This window comes from Oncorhynchus keta, unplaced genomic scaffold, assembly GCF_023373465.1.
Source record: "Oncorhynchus keta strain PuntledgeMale-10-30-2019 unplaced genomic scaffold, Oket_V2 Un_contig_448_pilon_pilon, whole genome shotgun sequence".
NCBI classification, from domain to species: Eukaryota; Metazoa; Chordata; class Actinopteri; order Salmoniformes; family Salmonidae; genus Oncorhynchus; species Oncorhynchus keta.
The window spans coordinates 172,501-185,000 of NW_026287799.1; the positions used below are offsets into that span (position 1 = coordinate 172,501).

Consider the following 12,500-nt stretch of genomic DNA (forward strand, 5'->3'; position numbering starts at 1 on the left):
GACTGAAAGGGGGGGTACCTAGTCAGTTATATAACCTGAATGTATTAGACTGAAAGGGGGGTACCTAGTCAGTTATATAACCTGAATGTATTAGACTGAAAGGGGGGGTACCTAGTCAGTTATATAACCTGAATGTATTAGACTGAAAGGGGGGGGTACCTAGTCAGTTATATAACCTGAATGTATTAGACTGAAAGGGGGGGTACCTAGTCAGTTATATAACCTGAATGTATTAGACTGAAGGGGGGGTACCTAGTCAGTTATATAACCTGAATGTATTAGACTGAAAGGGGGGTACCTAGTCAGTTATATAACCTGAATGTATTAGACTGAAAGGGGGGTACCTAGTCAGTTATATGACCTGAATGTATTAGACTGAAAGGGGGGTACCTAGTCAGTTATATAACCTGAATGTATTAGACTGAAAGGGGGTACCTAGTCAGTTATATAACCTGAATGTATTAGACTGAAAGGGGGTACCTAGTCAGTTATATAACCTGAATGTATTAGACTGAAAGGGGGTACCTAGTCAGTTATATAACCTGAATGTATTAGACTGAAAGGGGGTACCTAGTCAGTTATATAACCTGAATGTATTAGACTGAAAGGGGGTACCTAGTCAGTTATATAACCTGAATGTATTAGACTGAAAGGGGGTACCTAGTCAGTTATATAACCTGAATGTATTAGACTGAAAGGGGGGTACCTAGTCAGTTATATAACCTGAATGTATTAGACTGAAAGGGGGGTACCTAGTCAGTTATATAACCTGAATGTATTAGACTGAAAGGGGGTACCTAGTCAGTTATATAACCTGAATGTATTAGACTGAAAGGGGGTACCTAGTCAGTTATATAACCTGAATGTATTAGACTGAAAGGGGGTACCTAGTCAGTTATATAACCTGAATGTATTAGACTGAAAGGGGGTACCTAGTCAGTTATACAACCTGAATGTATTAGACTGAAAGGGGGGGTACCTAGTCAGTTATATAACCTGAATGTATTAGACTGAAAGGGGGGTACCTAGTCAGTTATATAACCTGAATGTATTAGACTGAAAGGGGGGTACCTAGTCAGTTATATAACCTGAATGTATTAGACTGAAAGGGGGTACCTAGTCAGTTATATAACCTGAATGTATTAGACTGAAAGGGGGTACCTAGTCAGTTATATAACCTGAATGTATTAGACTGAAAGGGGGTACCTAGTCAGTTATATAACCTGAATGTATTAGACTGAAAGGGGGGTACCTAGTCAGTTATATAACCTGAATGTATTAGACTGAAAGGGGGTACCTAGTCAGTTATATAACCTGAATGTATTAGACTGAAAGGGGGTACCTAGTCAGTTATATAACCTGAATGTATTAGACTGAAAGGGGGGTACCTAGTCAGTTATATAACCTGAATGTATTAGACTGAAAGGGGGGTACCTAGTCAGTTATATAACCTGAATGTATTAGACTGAAAGGGGGTACCTAGTCAGTTATATAACCTGAATGTATTAGACTGAAAGGGGGTACCTAGTCAGTTATATAACCTGAATGTATTAGACTGAAAGGGGGGTACCTAGTCAGTTATATAACCTGAATGTATTAGACTGAAAGGGGGGTACCTAGTCAGTTATATAACCTGAATGTATTAGACTGAAAGGGGGTACCTAGTCAGTTATATAACCTGAATGTATTAGACTGAAAGGGGGTACCTAGTCAGTTATATAACCTGAATGTATTAGACTGAAAGGGGGGTACCTAGTCAGTTATATAACCTGAATGTATTAGACTGAAAGGGGGTACCTAGTCAGTTATATAACCTGAATGTATTAGACTGAAAGGGGGTACCTAGTCAGTTATATAACCTGAATGTATTAGACTGAAAGGGGGGTACCTAGTCAGTTATATAACCTGAATGTATTAGACTGAAAGGGGGTACCTAGTCAGTTATATAACCTGAATGTATTAGACTGAAAGGGGGTACCTAGTCAGTTATATAACCTGAATGTATTAGACTGAAAGGGGGGTACCTAGTCAGTTATATAACCTGAATGTATTAGACTGAAAGGGGGGTACCTAGTCAGTTATATAACCTGAATGTATTAGACTGAAAGGGGGTACCTAGTCAGTTATATAACCTGAATGTATTAGACTGAAAGGGGGTACCTAGTCAGTTATATAACCTGAATGTATTAGACTGAAAGGGGGTACCTAGTCAGTTATATAACCTGAATGTATTAGACTGAAAGGGGGTACCTAGTCAGTTATATAACCTGAATGTATTAGACTGAAAGGGGGTACCTAGTCAGTTATATAACCTGAATGTATTAGACTGAAAGGGGGTACCTAGTCAGTTATACAACCTGAATGTATTAGACTGAAAGGGGGGGTACCTAGTCAGTTATATAACCTGAATGTATTAGACTGAAAGGGGGGTACCTAGTCAGTTATATAACCTGAATGTATTAGACTGAAAGGGGGGTACCTAGTCAGTTATATAACCTGAATGTATTAGACTGAAAGGGGGGGTACCTAGTCAGTTATACAACCTGAATGTATTAGACTGAAAGGGGGGTACCTAGTCAGTTATATAACCTGAATGTGTGTGTGTGCCTGTGTGTGTGTGCCTGTGTGTGTGTGTCTGAGTGTGTGTGTGTCTGAGTGTGTGTGTGTGTGTGTGTGTGTGTCTGAGTGTGTGTGTGTGTCTGAGTGTGTGTGTCTGAGTGTGTGTGTGTGTGTGTGTGTGTCTGAGTGTGTGTGTGTGTCTGAGTGTGTGTGTCTGAGTGTGTGTGTGTGTGTGTGTGTGTGTCTGTGTGTGTGTGTGTGTCTGTGTGTGTGTGTGTGTGTGTGTGTGTGTGTGTGTGTGTGTGTGTGTGTGTGTGTGTGTGTGTGTGTGTGTGTGTGTGTGTGTGTGTGTGTGTGTGTGTGTGTGTGTGTGTGTGTGTGTGTGAGTGTGTGTGCCTCACCCAGCAGCAGCAGGTTTAACATGTATGTAGTTCTCCTGGACGAAGAGGGGGGCCAGGGAGTAATCGTGGAAGAACAAGTCCGACTTGTCAATCAACGTCATGTGACCTGACTCCTCCCCCTTGGAGAACACCTTACGACACACGTCAAACGGACCCAACTTCATGTCCTGCACACACACACACACACACACACCATGGTTAAACACACACACACACCATGGTGAAACACACACACACACCATGGTTAAACACACACACACACCATGGTGAAACACACACACACACCATGGTGAAACACACACACACACCATGGTGAAACACACACACACACACACAGACGACACACACACACAGACGACACACACACACAGACTCTGACCTTGCGTGCGTTGTTGGCGTCCTCTTTGACCCGGTCGTAGGTCATGACCTTGTCCTTAGCCGACCACATGCTCAGGTTGTGGAGGACCTGAAGACCAGTTGCCACGGTTATTGATGGTTGTCACGGTTAACGACATCTTTTGAAGTATTCATTCCCTTATTTACCTGTCGGATGTCCTGATTGGATGCCAGGATCATCTCGTTGAGGGCAGGAGGCGGGACTTTCAGACCCTCTTTAAAAGCAATGGACATCATAGCACCCTGAGAGAGAGGAGAGATGGAGCGAGATGAAGGGAGGGAGATGAGGGAGAAATAAGAGTGAGGGAGGGGAGGGAGAGGAGAGAGAGATGGAGAGGAGGGAGGAGAGAGGGAGGAGAGAGGGAGGGAGGGAGGGAGAGGGAGGGAGAGAGGGAGGGAGGGAGGGAGGGAGGGAGGGAGAGGAGAGGGAGGGAGGAGGGAGGGAGGGAGAGAGGGGAGGGAGGAGAGGAGGAGAGGGGAGGAGAGAGGAGGGAGGGAGGGGAGGGAGGGAGAGGAGAGGGAGGGAGGGAGGAGAGGAGGAGGGAATCAACTTTTTCCAGGGAGGAGAGGGAGGGAGGAGGGGGAAGGGTGAGAGTGTGTGTTCCAGGAGAGATTTAGGGAGGGAGGGAGGGAGGGAGGAGGGAGGGAGGGTGTTTGTGGTTTAGTGTGGATTTTCCAGTGAGGAGGAGGGAGGGTGAGGAGGAGGGAGGAGGGAGGAGGGAGGGAGGGAGGGAGGAGGGAGGGATTTTTGTTTCCAGAGGGAGGGAGGGAGGGAGGAGAGAGAGAGAGAGACAGAGGAGGGGAGAGTAAACAAATAAGAAATATAATAGAAAACAACTTTGTTCCATTTGAATCTATATTGACGTGTTTCTGCTTCAGTTTTGTGTTCCAGTGTGTGTTCCAGTGTGTGTTCCAGTCTGTGTTCCAGTGTGTGTTCCAGTGTGTGTGTTCCAGTGTGTGTTCCAGTGTGTGTTCCAGTGTGTTCCAGTGTGTGTTCCAGTGTGTGTTCCAGTGTGTGTTCCAGTCTGTGTTCCAGTGTGTGTTCCAGTGTGTGTTCCAGTCTGTGTTCCAGTGTGTGTTCCAGTGTGTGTTTCAGTGTGTGTGTGTTCCAGTGTGTGTTCCAGTCTGTGTTCCAGTGTGTGTTCCAGTATGTGTTCCAGTGTGTGTTCCAGTGTGTGTTCCAGTCTGTGTTCCAGTGTGTGTTCCAGTCTGTGTTCCAGTGTGTGTTCCAGTGTGTGTGTCTGTGTTCCAGTGTGTGTTCCAGTGTGTGTTCCAGTGTGTGTTCCAGTGTGTGTTCCAGTATGTGTTCCAGTGTGTGTTCCAGTGTGTGTTCCAGTGTGTGTGTTCCAGTGTGTGTGTGTGTGTTCCAGTGTGTGTTGTGTGTTCCAGTATGTGTTCCAGTGTGTGTTCCAGTGTGTGTTCCAGTGTGTGTTCCAGTGTGTGTTCCAGTGTGTGTTCCAGTGTGTGTTCCAGTGTGTGTTCCAGTGTGTGTGTGTTCCAGTGTGTGTTCCAGTGTGTGTGTGTTCCAGTGTGTGTTCCAGTGTGTGTTCCAGTGTGTGTTCCAGTGTGTGTTCCAGTGTGTGTTCCAGTGTGTGTTCCAGTCTGTGTTCCAGTGTGTGTTCCAGTGTGTGTTGTGTGTGTGTTCCAGTGTGTGTTCCAGTGTGTGTTCCAGTGTGTGTGTGTTCCAGTGTGTGTTCCAGTATGTGTTCCAGTGTGTGTTCCAGTATGTGTTCCAGTGTGTGTGTGTTCCAGTGTGTGTGTGTGTTCCAGTGTGTGTTCCAGTGTGTGTTCCAGTGTGTGTTCCAGTGTGTGTGTGTGTGTTCCAGTGTGTGTTCCAGTGTGTGTTCCAGTGTGTGTTCCAGTGTGTGTGTGTGTGTTCCAGTGTGTGTGTGTGTTCCAGTGTGTGTTCCAGTGTGTGTGTGTGTGTGTTCCAGTGTGTGTTCCAGTGTGTGTTCCAGTGTGTGTTCCAGTGTGTGTTTCAGTGTGTGTTTGTGTGTGTGTGTTTCAGTGTGTGTGTGTTCCAGTGTGTGTGTGTGTTCCAGTGTGTGTGTGTGTGTTCCAGTGTGTGTTCCAGTGTGTGTTCCAGTGTGTGTTCCAGTGTGTGTGTTCCAGTGTGTGTGTTCCAGTGTGTGTTCCAGTGTGTGTTCAGTGTGTGTTTCAGTGTGTGTTCCAGTGTGTGTGTTCCAGTGTGTGTTCCAGTGTGTGTTCCAGTGTGTGTTCCAGTGTGTGTCAGTGTGTTCCAGTGTGTGTTCCAGTGTGTGTGTGTTTCAGTGTGTTCCAGTGTGTGTGTTTCAGTGTGTGTTCCAGTGTGTGTGTTCCAGTGTGTGTTCCAGTGTGTGTTTCAGTGTGTGTTCCAGTGTGTGTCAGTGTGTGTTCCAGTGTGTGTGTGTTTCAGTGTGTGTTCCAGTGTGTGTGTGTTTCAGTGTGTGTTCCAGTGTGTGTGTGTTTCAGTGTGTGTTCCAGTGTGTGTGTGTTCCAGTGTGTGTGTGTTTGTGTGTGTTCCAGTGTGTTTCAGTGTGTGTTTCAGTGTGTGTTTCAGTGTGTGTTCCAGTGTGTGTTCCAGTGTGTGTGTGTCCAGTGTGTGTTCCAGTGTGTGTGTGTTTCAGTGTGTGTTCCAGTGTGTGTTCCAGTGTGTGTTCCAGTGTGTGTTCCAGTGTGTGTCCAGTGTGTGTGTGTGTTCCAGTGTGTGTTCCAGTGTGTGTTCCAGTGTGTGTTCCAGTGTGTGTTTCAGTGTGTGTTCCAGTGTGTGTTCCAGTGTGTGTGTGTTCCAGTGTGTGTTCCAGTGTGTGTTTCAGTGTGTTTCAGTGTGTGTTCCAGTGTGTGTTCCAGTGTGGTGTGTGTGTTGTGTGTGTTTCAGTGTGTGTTTCAGTGTGTGTTTCAGTGTGTGTGTCCAGTGTGTGTGTGTTCCAGTGTGTGTTCCAGTGTGTGTTCCAGTGTGTGTTCCAGTGTGTGTTTCAGTGTGTGTTTCAGTGTGTGTTCCAGTGTGTGTTCCAGTGTGTGTTCCAGTGTGTGTGTGTTTCAGTGTGTGTGTTCCAGTGTGTGTTCCAGTGTGTGTTTCAGTGTGTGTTCCAGTGTGTGTTCCAGTGTGTGTCAGTGTGTGTGTGTGTGTGTCAGTGTGTGTGTGTGTTCCAGTGTGTGTGTCAGTGTGTGTGTGTGTGTGTCAGTGTGTGTGTGTGTGTGTGTGTGTGTGTGTTTCAGTGTGTGTGTCAGTGTGTGTGTGTGTGTTCCAGTGTGTGTGTCAGTGTGTGTGCGTGTTCCAGTGTGTGTGTCAGTGTGTGTTTCAGTGTGTGTTTCAGTGTGTGTTCCAGTGTGTGTTCCAGTGTGTGTTCCAGTGTGTGTTTCAGTGTGTGTTCCAGTGTGTGTTTCAGTGTGTGTTCCAGTGTGTGTTCCAGTGTGTGTGTGTTTCAGTGTGTGTTCCAGTGTGTGTGTGTTTCAGTGTGTGTTCCAGTGTGTGTTTCAGTGTGTGTTCCAGTGTGTGTTTCAGTGTGTGTTCCAGTGTGTGTTTCAGTGTGTGTTCCAGTGTGTGTTCCAGTGTGTGTGTGTTTCAGTGTGTGTTCCAGTGTGTGTGTGTTTCAGTGTGTGTTCCAGTGTGTGTGTCAGTGTGTGTGTGTGTGTGTGTGTGTCAGTGTGTGTGTCAGTGTGTGTCAGTGTGTGTACCAGTGTGTGTGTGTGTGTGTTTCAGTGTGTGTGTCAGTGTGTGTCGTGTTCCAGTGTGTGTGTCAGTGTGTGTGTCAGTGTGTGTTTCAGTGTGTGTTTCAGTGTGTGTCAGTGTGTGTGCGTGTTCCAGTGTGTGTTTCAGTGTGTGTTTCAGTGTGTGTTTCAGTGTGTGTTCAGTGTGTGTTTCAGTGTGTGTTTCAGTGTGTGTTTCAGTGTGTGTTTCAGTGTGTGTTCCACAGTGTGTCAGTGTGTGTTTCAGTGTGTGTTTGTGTGTGTTCCAGTGTGTGTTTCAGTGTGTTTTCAGTGTGTGTTTCAGTGTGTGTTTCAGTGTGTGTTTCAGTGTGTGTTCCAGTGTGTGTGTCAGTGTGTGTTCCAGTGTGTGTTCCAGATGATGGGTGTGTGTGTTCCAGTGTGTGTGTGTTTCAGTCACATGTGTGTTCAGTGTGTGTGTTGTTCAGTGTGTGTGTGTGTGTTCCAGTGTGTGTTTGTGTGTGTTTCAGTGTGTGTTTCAGTGTGTGTTCCAGTGTGTGTTCCAGTGTGTGTTCAGTGTGTGTTCCAGTGTGTGTTCCAGTGTGTGTTTCAGTGTGTGTTTCAGTGTGTGTTCAGTGTGTGTTTCAGTGTGTGTTGTGTGTTTCAGTGTGTGTGTTTCAGTGTGTGTTTCAGTGTGTGTGTGTGTGTGTGTTTCCAGTGTGTGTTCAGTGTGTGTCGTGTTCCAGTACGTGTTCCAGTGTGTGTTCCAGTGTGTGTTCCAGTGTGTGTTTCAGTGTGTGTTTCAGTGTGTGTTCCAGTGTGTGTTCCAGTGTGTGTTCCAGTGTGTGTTCCAGTGTGTGTTCCAGTGTGTGTTCAGTGTGTGTGTTCAGTGTGTGTTCCAGTGTGTGTGTGTTTCAGTGTGTGTTCCAGTGTGTGTTCCAGTGTGTGTTCCAGTGTGTGTTCCAGTGTGTGTTCCAGTGTGTGTTCCAGTGTGTGTTTCAGTGTGTGTTCCAGTGTGTGTGTGTGTGTGTGTTTCAGTGTGTGTTTCAGTGTGTGTGTGTGTGTGTTTCAGTGTGTGTGCGTGTTCCAGTGTGTGTTCCAGTGTGTGTTCCAGTGTGTGTTTCAGTGTGTGTTTCAGTGTGTGTTCCAGTGTGTGTTCCAGTGTGTGTTCCAGTGTGTGTTTCAGTGTGTGTTCCAGTGTGTGTTCCAGTGTGTGTTTCAGTGTGTGTTCCAGTGTGTGTTCCAGTGTGTGTGTCAGTGTGTGTGTGTTCCAGACCTATGTGTGTCAGGGGTGTGTGTTTCAGTACAGATGTGTGTGTGTGTGTTTTCAGTGTGTGTCACAGGGTGTGTGTGTGTTCCAGTGTGTGTCCAGTGTGTGTGTGTTTCAGTGTGTTTCAGATGTGATCCTGTGTTTCAGTGTGTCATTTCAGTGTGTGTTCCAGATGTGTGTGTCCAGTGTGTGTGTGTTCCAGTGTGTGTGTCAGATGTGTGGTGTGTGTGTGTGTGTGTGTGTTTCAGTGTGTGTGTGTGTTTCAGTGTGTGTGTGTGTCATGTTTTGTGTGTGTGTTCCAGTGTGTGTTTCAGTGTGTGTTTCAGTGTGTGTTTCAGTGTGTGTTCCAGTGTGTGTGTGTTTTCAGTGTGTGTTCCAGTGTGTGTTCCAGTGTGTGTTCCAGTGTGTGTTCCTGGACTGTTTGTGTGTCATGTTCCAGGTGTGTGTGTGTGTTCCAGTGTGTGGTGTGGTGTTTGTGACCTTTCAGTGTGTGTGTGTCAGTGTGTGTGCGTGTTCCAGTGTGTGATCTGTGACTGTTTATGTGTGTTCCAGTGTGTGTTCCAGTGTGATGGGTGTTCCAGTGTGTGTGTGTGTTCCAGTGTGTGTGTCAGTGTGTGTGGTGTGTGTTCCAGTGTGGTGTCCTGGTGTGTTCCAGTGTGTGTGTTCCAGTGTGTGTGTGTGTGTGTGTGTGTGTTCCAGTGTGTGTGTGTGTGTTCCAGTGTGTGTGTCAGTGTGTGTGTGTGTTCCAGTGTGTGTGTGTGTTCCAGTGTGTGTGTCAGTGTGTGTGTGTTCCAGTGTGTGTTTGGGGTGTGTGTGTGTTCCAGTATCATGTGTTCCAGTGTGTGGTTCAGTGTGTGTGTGTGTGTTCCAGTGTGTGTTTCAGTGTGTGTGTTTCAGTGTGTGATCCACTGTGTGGTTCAGTGTGTGTGTGTGTGTTTCAGTGTGTGTGTGTGTTCCACACATACAGATGATGGGGATCCTGGACTGTTTATGTGTGTGTTCCAGTGTGTGTTTCAGATGATGGGGATCCTGACTGTGTCAGTGTGTGTGGTGTGTGTGTTTCACAGTGATGTGTCACTGTTGTGTGTGTGTTCCAGTGTGTGTTTCAGTGTGTGTGTGTGTTCAGTGTGTGTTTCAGTGTGTGTGTGTGTTCCAGTGTGTGTGTCAGTGTGTGTGTGGGGTTTCAGTGTTTTTGTGTCAGGGGTCAGTGTGTGTGTGGGGTGTGTTTAATCAGTGTGTGTCTCCAGTGTGTGGTGTGTTACACATGTGTGATGGGGATCCTGGTGTGTGTTTAATCAGTGTCATCTCCTACAGGGGTGTGTGTGTGTGTGTTTCAGATGGGGATCCTGTGTGTGTTTCAGTGTGTGTGTGTGTGTGTGTTTCAGTGTGTGTGTGTGTGGTGTTTCAGTGTGTGTGTGTGTGTTCAGTGTGTGTTCCAGTGTGTGTTCCAGTGTGTGTTCCAGTGTGTGTTCCAGTGTGTGAGTGTGTGTTCCAGTGTGTGTGTGTGTGTGTGTGTGTGTTCCAGTGTGTGAGTGTGTGTGTGTGTGTGTTCCAGTGTGTGTGTGTACCTTAATCTGCTCCAGTCGTGGTCTCTGGAAGCGCAGGTCAAAGCAGTAGTTGGCCAGAGAGCGGATCTTTTTGTGGTTACGGTCGTTACACATACAGATGATGGGGATCCTGGACTGTTTTATCAGACCTATCATCTCCTACAGGGGTCAGAGGTCAGGGGTCATTACACATACAGATGATGGGGATCCTGGACTGTTTAATCAGACCTATCATCTCCTACAGGGGTCAGAGGTCAGAGGTCGTTACACATACAGATGATGGGGATCCTGGACTGTTTAATCAGACCTATCATCTCCTACAGGGGTCAGAGGTCGTTACACATACAGATGATGGGGATCCTGGACTGTTTAATCAGACCTATCATCTCCTACAGGGGTCAGAGGTCGTTACACATACAGATGATGGGGATCCTGGACTGTTTTATCAGACCTATCATCTCCTACAGGGGTCAGAGGTCAGAGGTCGTTACACATACAGATGATGGGGATCCTGGACTGTTTAATCAGACCTATCATCTCCTACAGGGGTCAGAGGTCGTTACACATACAGATGATGGGGATCCTGGACTGTTTAATCAGACCTATCATCTCCTACAGGGGGTCAGAGGTCATTACACATACAGATGATGGGGATCCTGGACTGTTTAATCAGACCTATCATCTCCTACAGGGGTCAGAGGTCGTTACACATACAGATGATGGGGATCCTGGACTGTTTTATCAGACCTATCATCTCCTACAGGGGTCAGAGGTCAGGGGTCATTACACATACAGATGATGGGGATCCTGGACTGTTTTATCAGACCTATCATCTCCTACAGGGGTCAGAGGTCAGGGGTCATTACACATACAGATGATGGGGATCCTGGACTGTTTTATCAGACCTATCATCTCCTACAGGGGTCAGAGGTCGTTACACATACAGATGATGGGGATCCTGGACTGTTTTATCAGACCTATCATCTCCTACAGGGGTCAGAGGTCGTTACACATACAGATGATGGGGATCCTGGACTGTTTTATCAGACCTATCATCTCCTACAGGGGTCAGAGGTCGTTACACATACAGATGATGGGGATCCTGGACTGTTTTATCAGACCTATCATCTCCTACAGGGGTCAGAGGTCATTACACATACAGATGATGGGGATCCTGGACTGTTTTATCAGACCTATCATCTCCTACAGGGGTCAGAGGTCGTTACACATACAGATGATGGGGATCCTGGACTGTTTTATCAGACCTATCATCTCCTACAGGGGTCAGGGGTCAGAGGTCATTACACATACAGATGATGGGGATCCTGGACTGTTTAATCAGACCTATCATCTCCTACAGGGGTCAGAGGTCGTTACACATACAGATGATGGGGATCCTGGACTGTTTTATCAGACCTATCATCTCCTACAGGGGTCAGGGGTCAGAGGTCATTACACATACAGATGATGGGGATCCTGGACTGTTTAATCAGACCTATCATCTCCTACAGGGGTCAGAGGTCGTTACACATACAGATGATGGGGATCCTGGACTGTTTAATCAGACCTATCATCTCCTACAGGGGTCAGAGGTCGTTACACATACAGATGATGGGGATCCTGGACTGTTTAATCAGACCTATCATCTCCTACAGGGGTCAGAGGTCATTACACATACAGATGATGGGGATCCTGGACTGTTTTATCAGACCTATCATCGGCTACAGGGGTCAGAGGTCATTATAGATGGGGATCTGGGTACCTGTATTCCTCCGCGGTCTTCGTTGCCGGCCATGCCATCAATCTCATCCATGATGAGAACATGTTTACTACTGACTGTCTGAGACGAACCTGGAGAGAGAGAGGAGGGGAGAGAGAGGAGGGGAGAGAGAGGAGGGGAGAGAGAGAGACAGGGTCAGAGGAGAGAGAGATGGAAGTCCTGGACTGTTTAATCAGACCTATCATCTCCTACAGGGGTCAGAGGTCATTACAGATACAGATGATGGGGATCCTGGACTGTTTTATCAGACCTATCATCTCCTACAGAGGGTCAGAGGTCATTACACATACAGATGATGGGGATCCTGGACTGTTTTATCAGACCTATCATCTCCTACTACAGGGGTCAGGAGGGAGAGATGATGGGGGAGGGAGAGAGATGAGGGGATCCTGGACTGTTTAATCAGAGATCATCTCCTACAGGGGTCAGAGGTCATTAGAGATACAGATGATGGGGAGAGTTTTATCAGAGGATCATCTCCTACAGGGTCAGAGAGAGGAGGGGAGAGAGAGACAGATGAGGGATCCTGGACTGTTTTATCAGAGATCAGACAGGGGAGAGATTAGGATACAGATGAGGAGGACTGTTTAATCAGACCTATCAGGAGGGGTCAGAGGAGGTCGTTACATACAGAGGGGATCCTGGGAGATCAGACCTATCAGACAGGGGTCAGAGGGGATACAGATGATGGGGATCCTGGACTGTTTTATCAGACCTATCAGACAGTCAGAGGTCAGGGTCGTTACACACATACAGAGAGGGATCCTGGAGAGAGGAGGGGGAGAGGGGAGGAGGTCATTACACATACAGATGGAGGGGATCAGAGATCATCTCCTACAGGGGTCAGAGGAGAGGGAGAGAGGGATGGGGATCCTGGACTGTTTTATCAGACCTATCATCTCCTACAGGGGAGAGGAGTT

At 47.0% G+C, this 12,500-nt stretch overlaps 1 protein-coding gene and 1 long non-coding RNA gene across 2 annotated transcripts in view; one reads left to right on the forward strand and one right to left on the reverse strand.

The window, feature by feature from the left end:
- rfc1 (replication factor C (activator 1) 1) overlaps positions 1-12,500 on the reverse strand; it is an 85,796-nt gene that overhangs the window by 29,599 nt on the left and 43,697 nt on the right. Inside the window, 5 exon segments of the mRNA XM_052509411.1 lie at positions 2,961-3,127; positions 3,340-3,426; positions 3,504-3,599; positions 9,822-9,959; positions 11,563-11,651. Coding sequence (XP_052365371.1) covers positions 2,961-3,127; positions 3,340-3,426; positions 3,504-3,599; positions 9,822-9,959; positions 11,563-11,651 — 577 coding nt within the window.
- Positions 10,686-11,555, forward strand: LOC127924718 (uncharacterized). The gene is made up of 4 exons (XR_008118695.1): positions 10,686-10,802; positions 11,098-11,169; positions 11,249-11,320; positions 11,537-11,555. It is a non-coding gene; the product is annotated as an uncharacterized LOC127924718 (long non-coding RNA).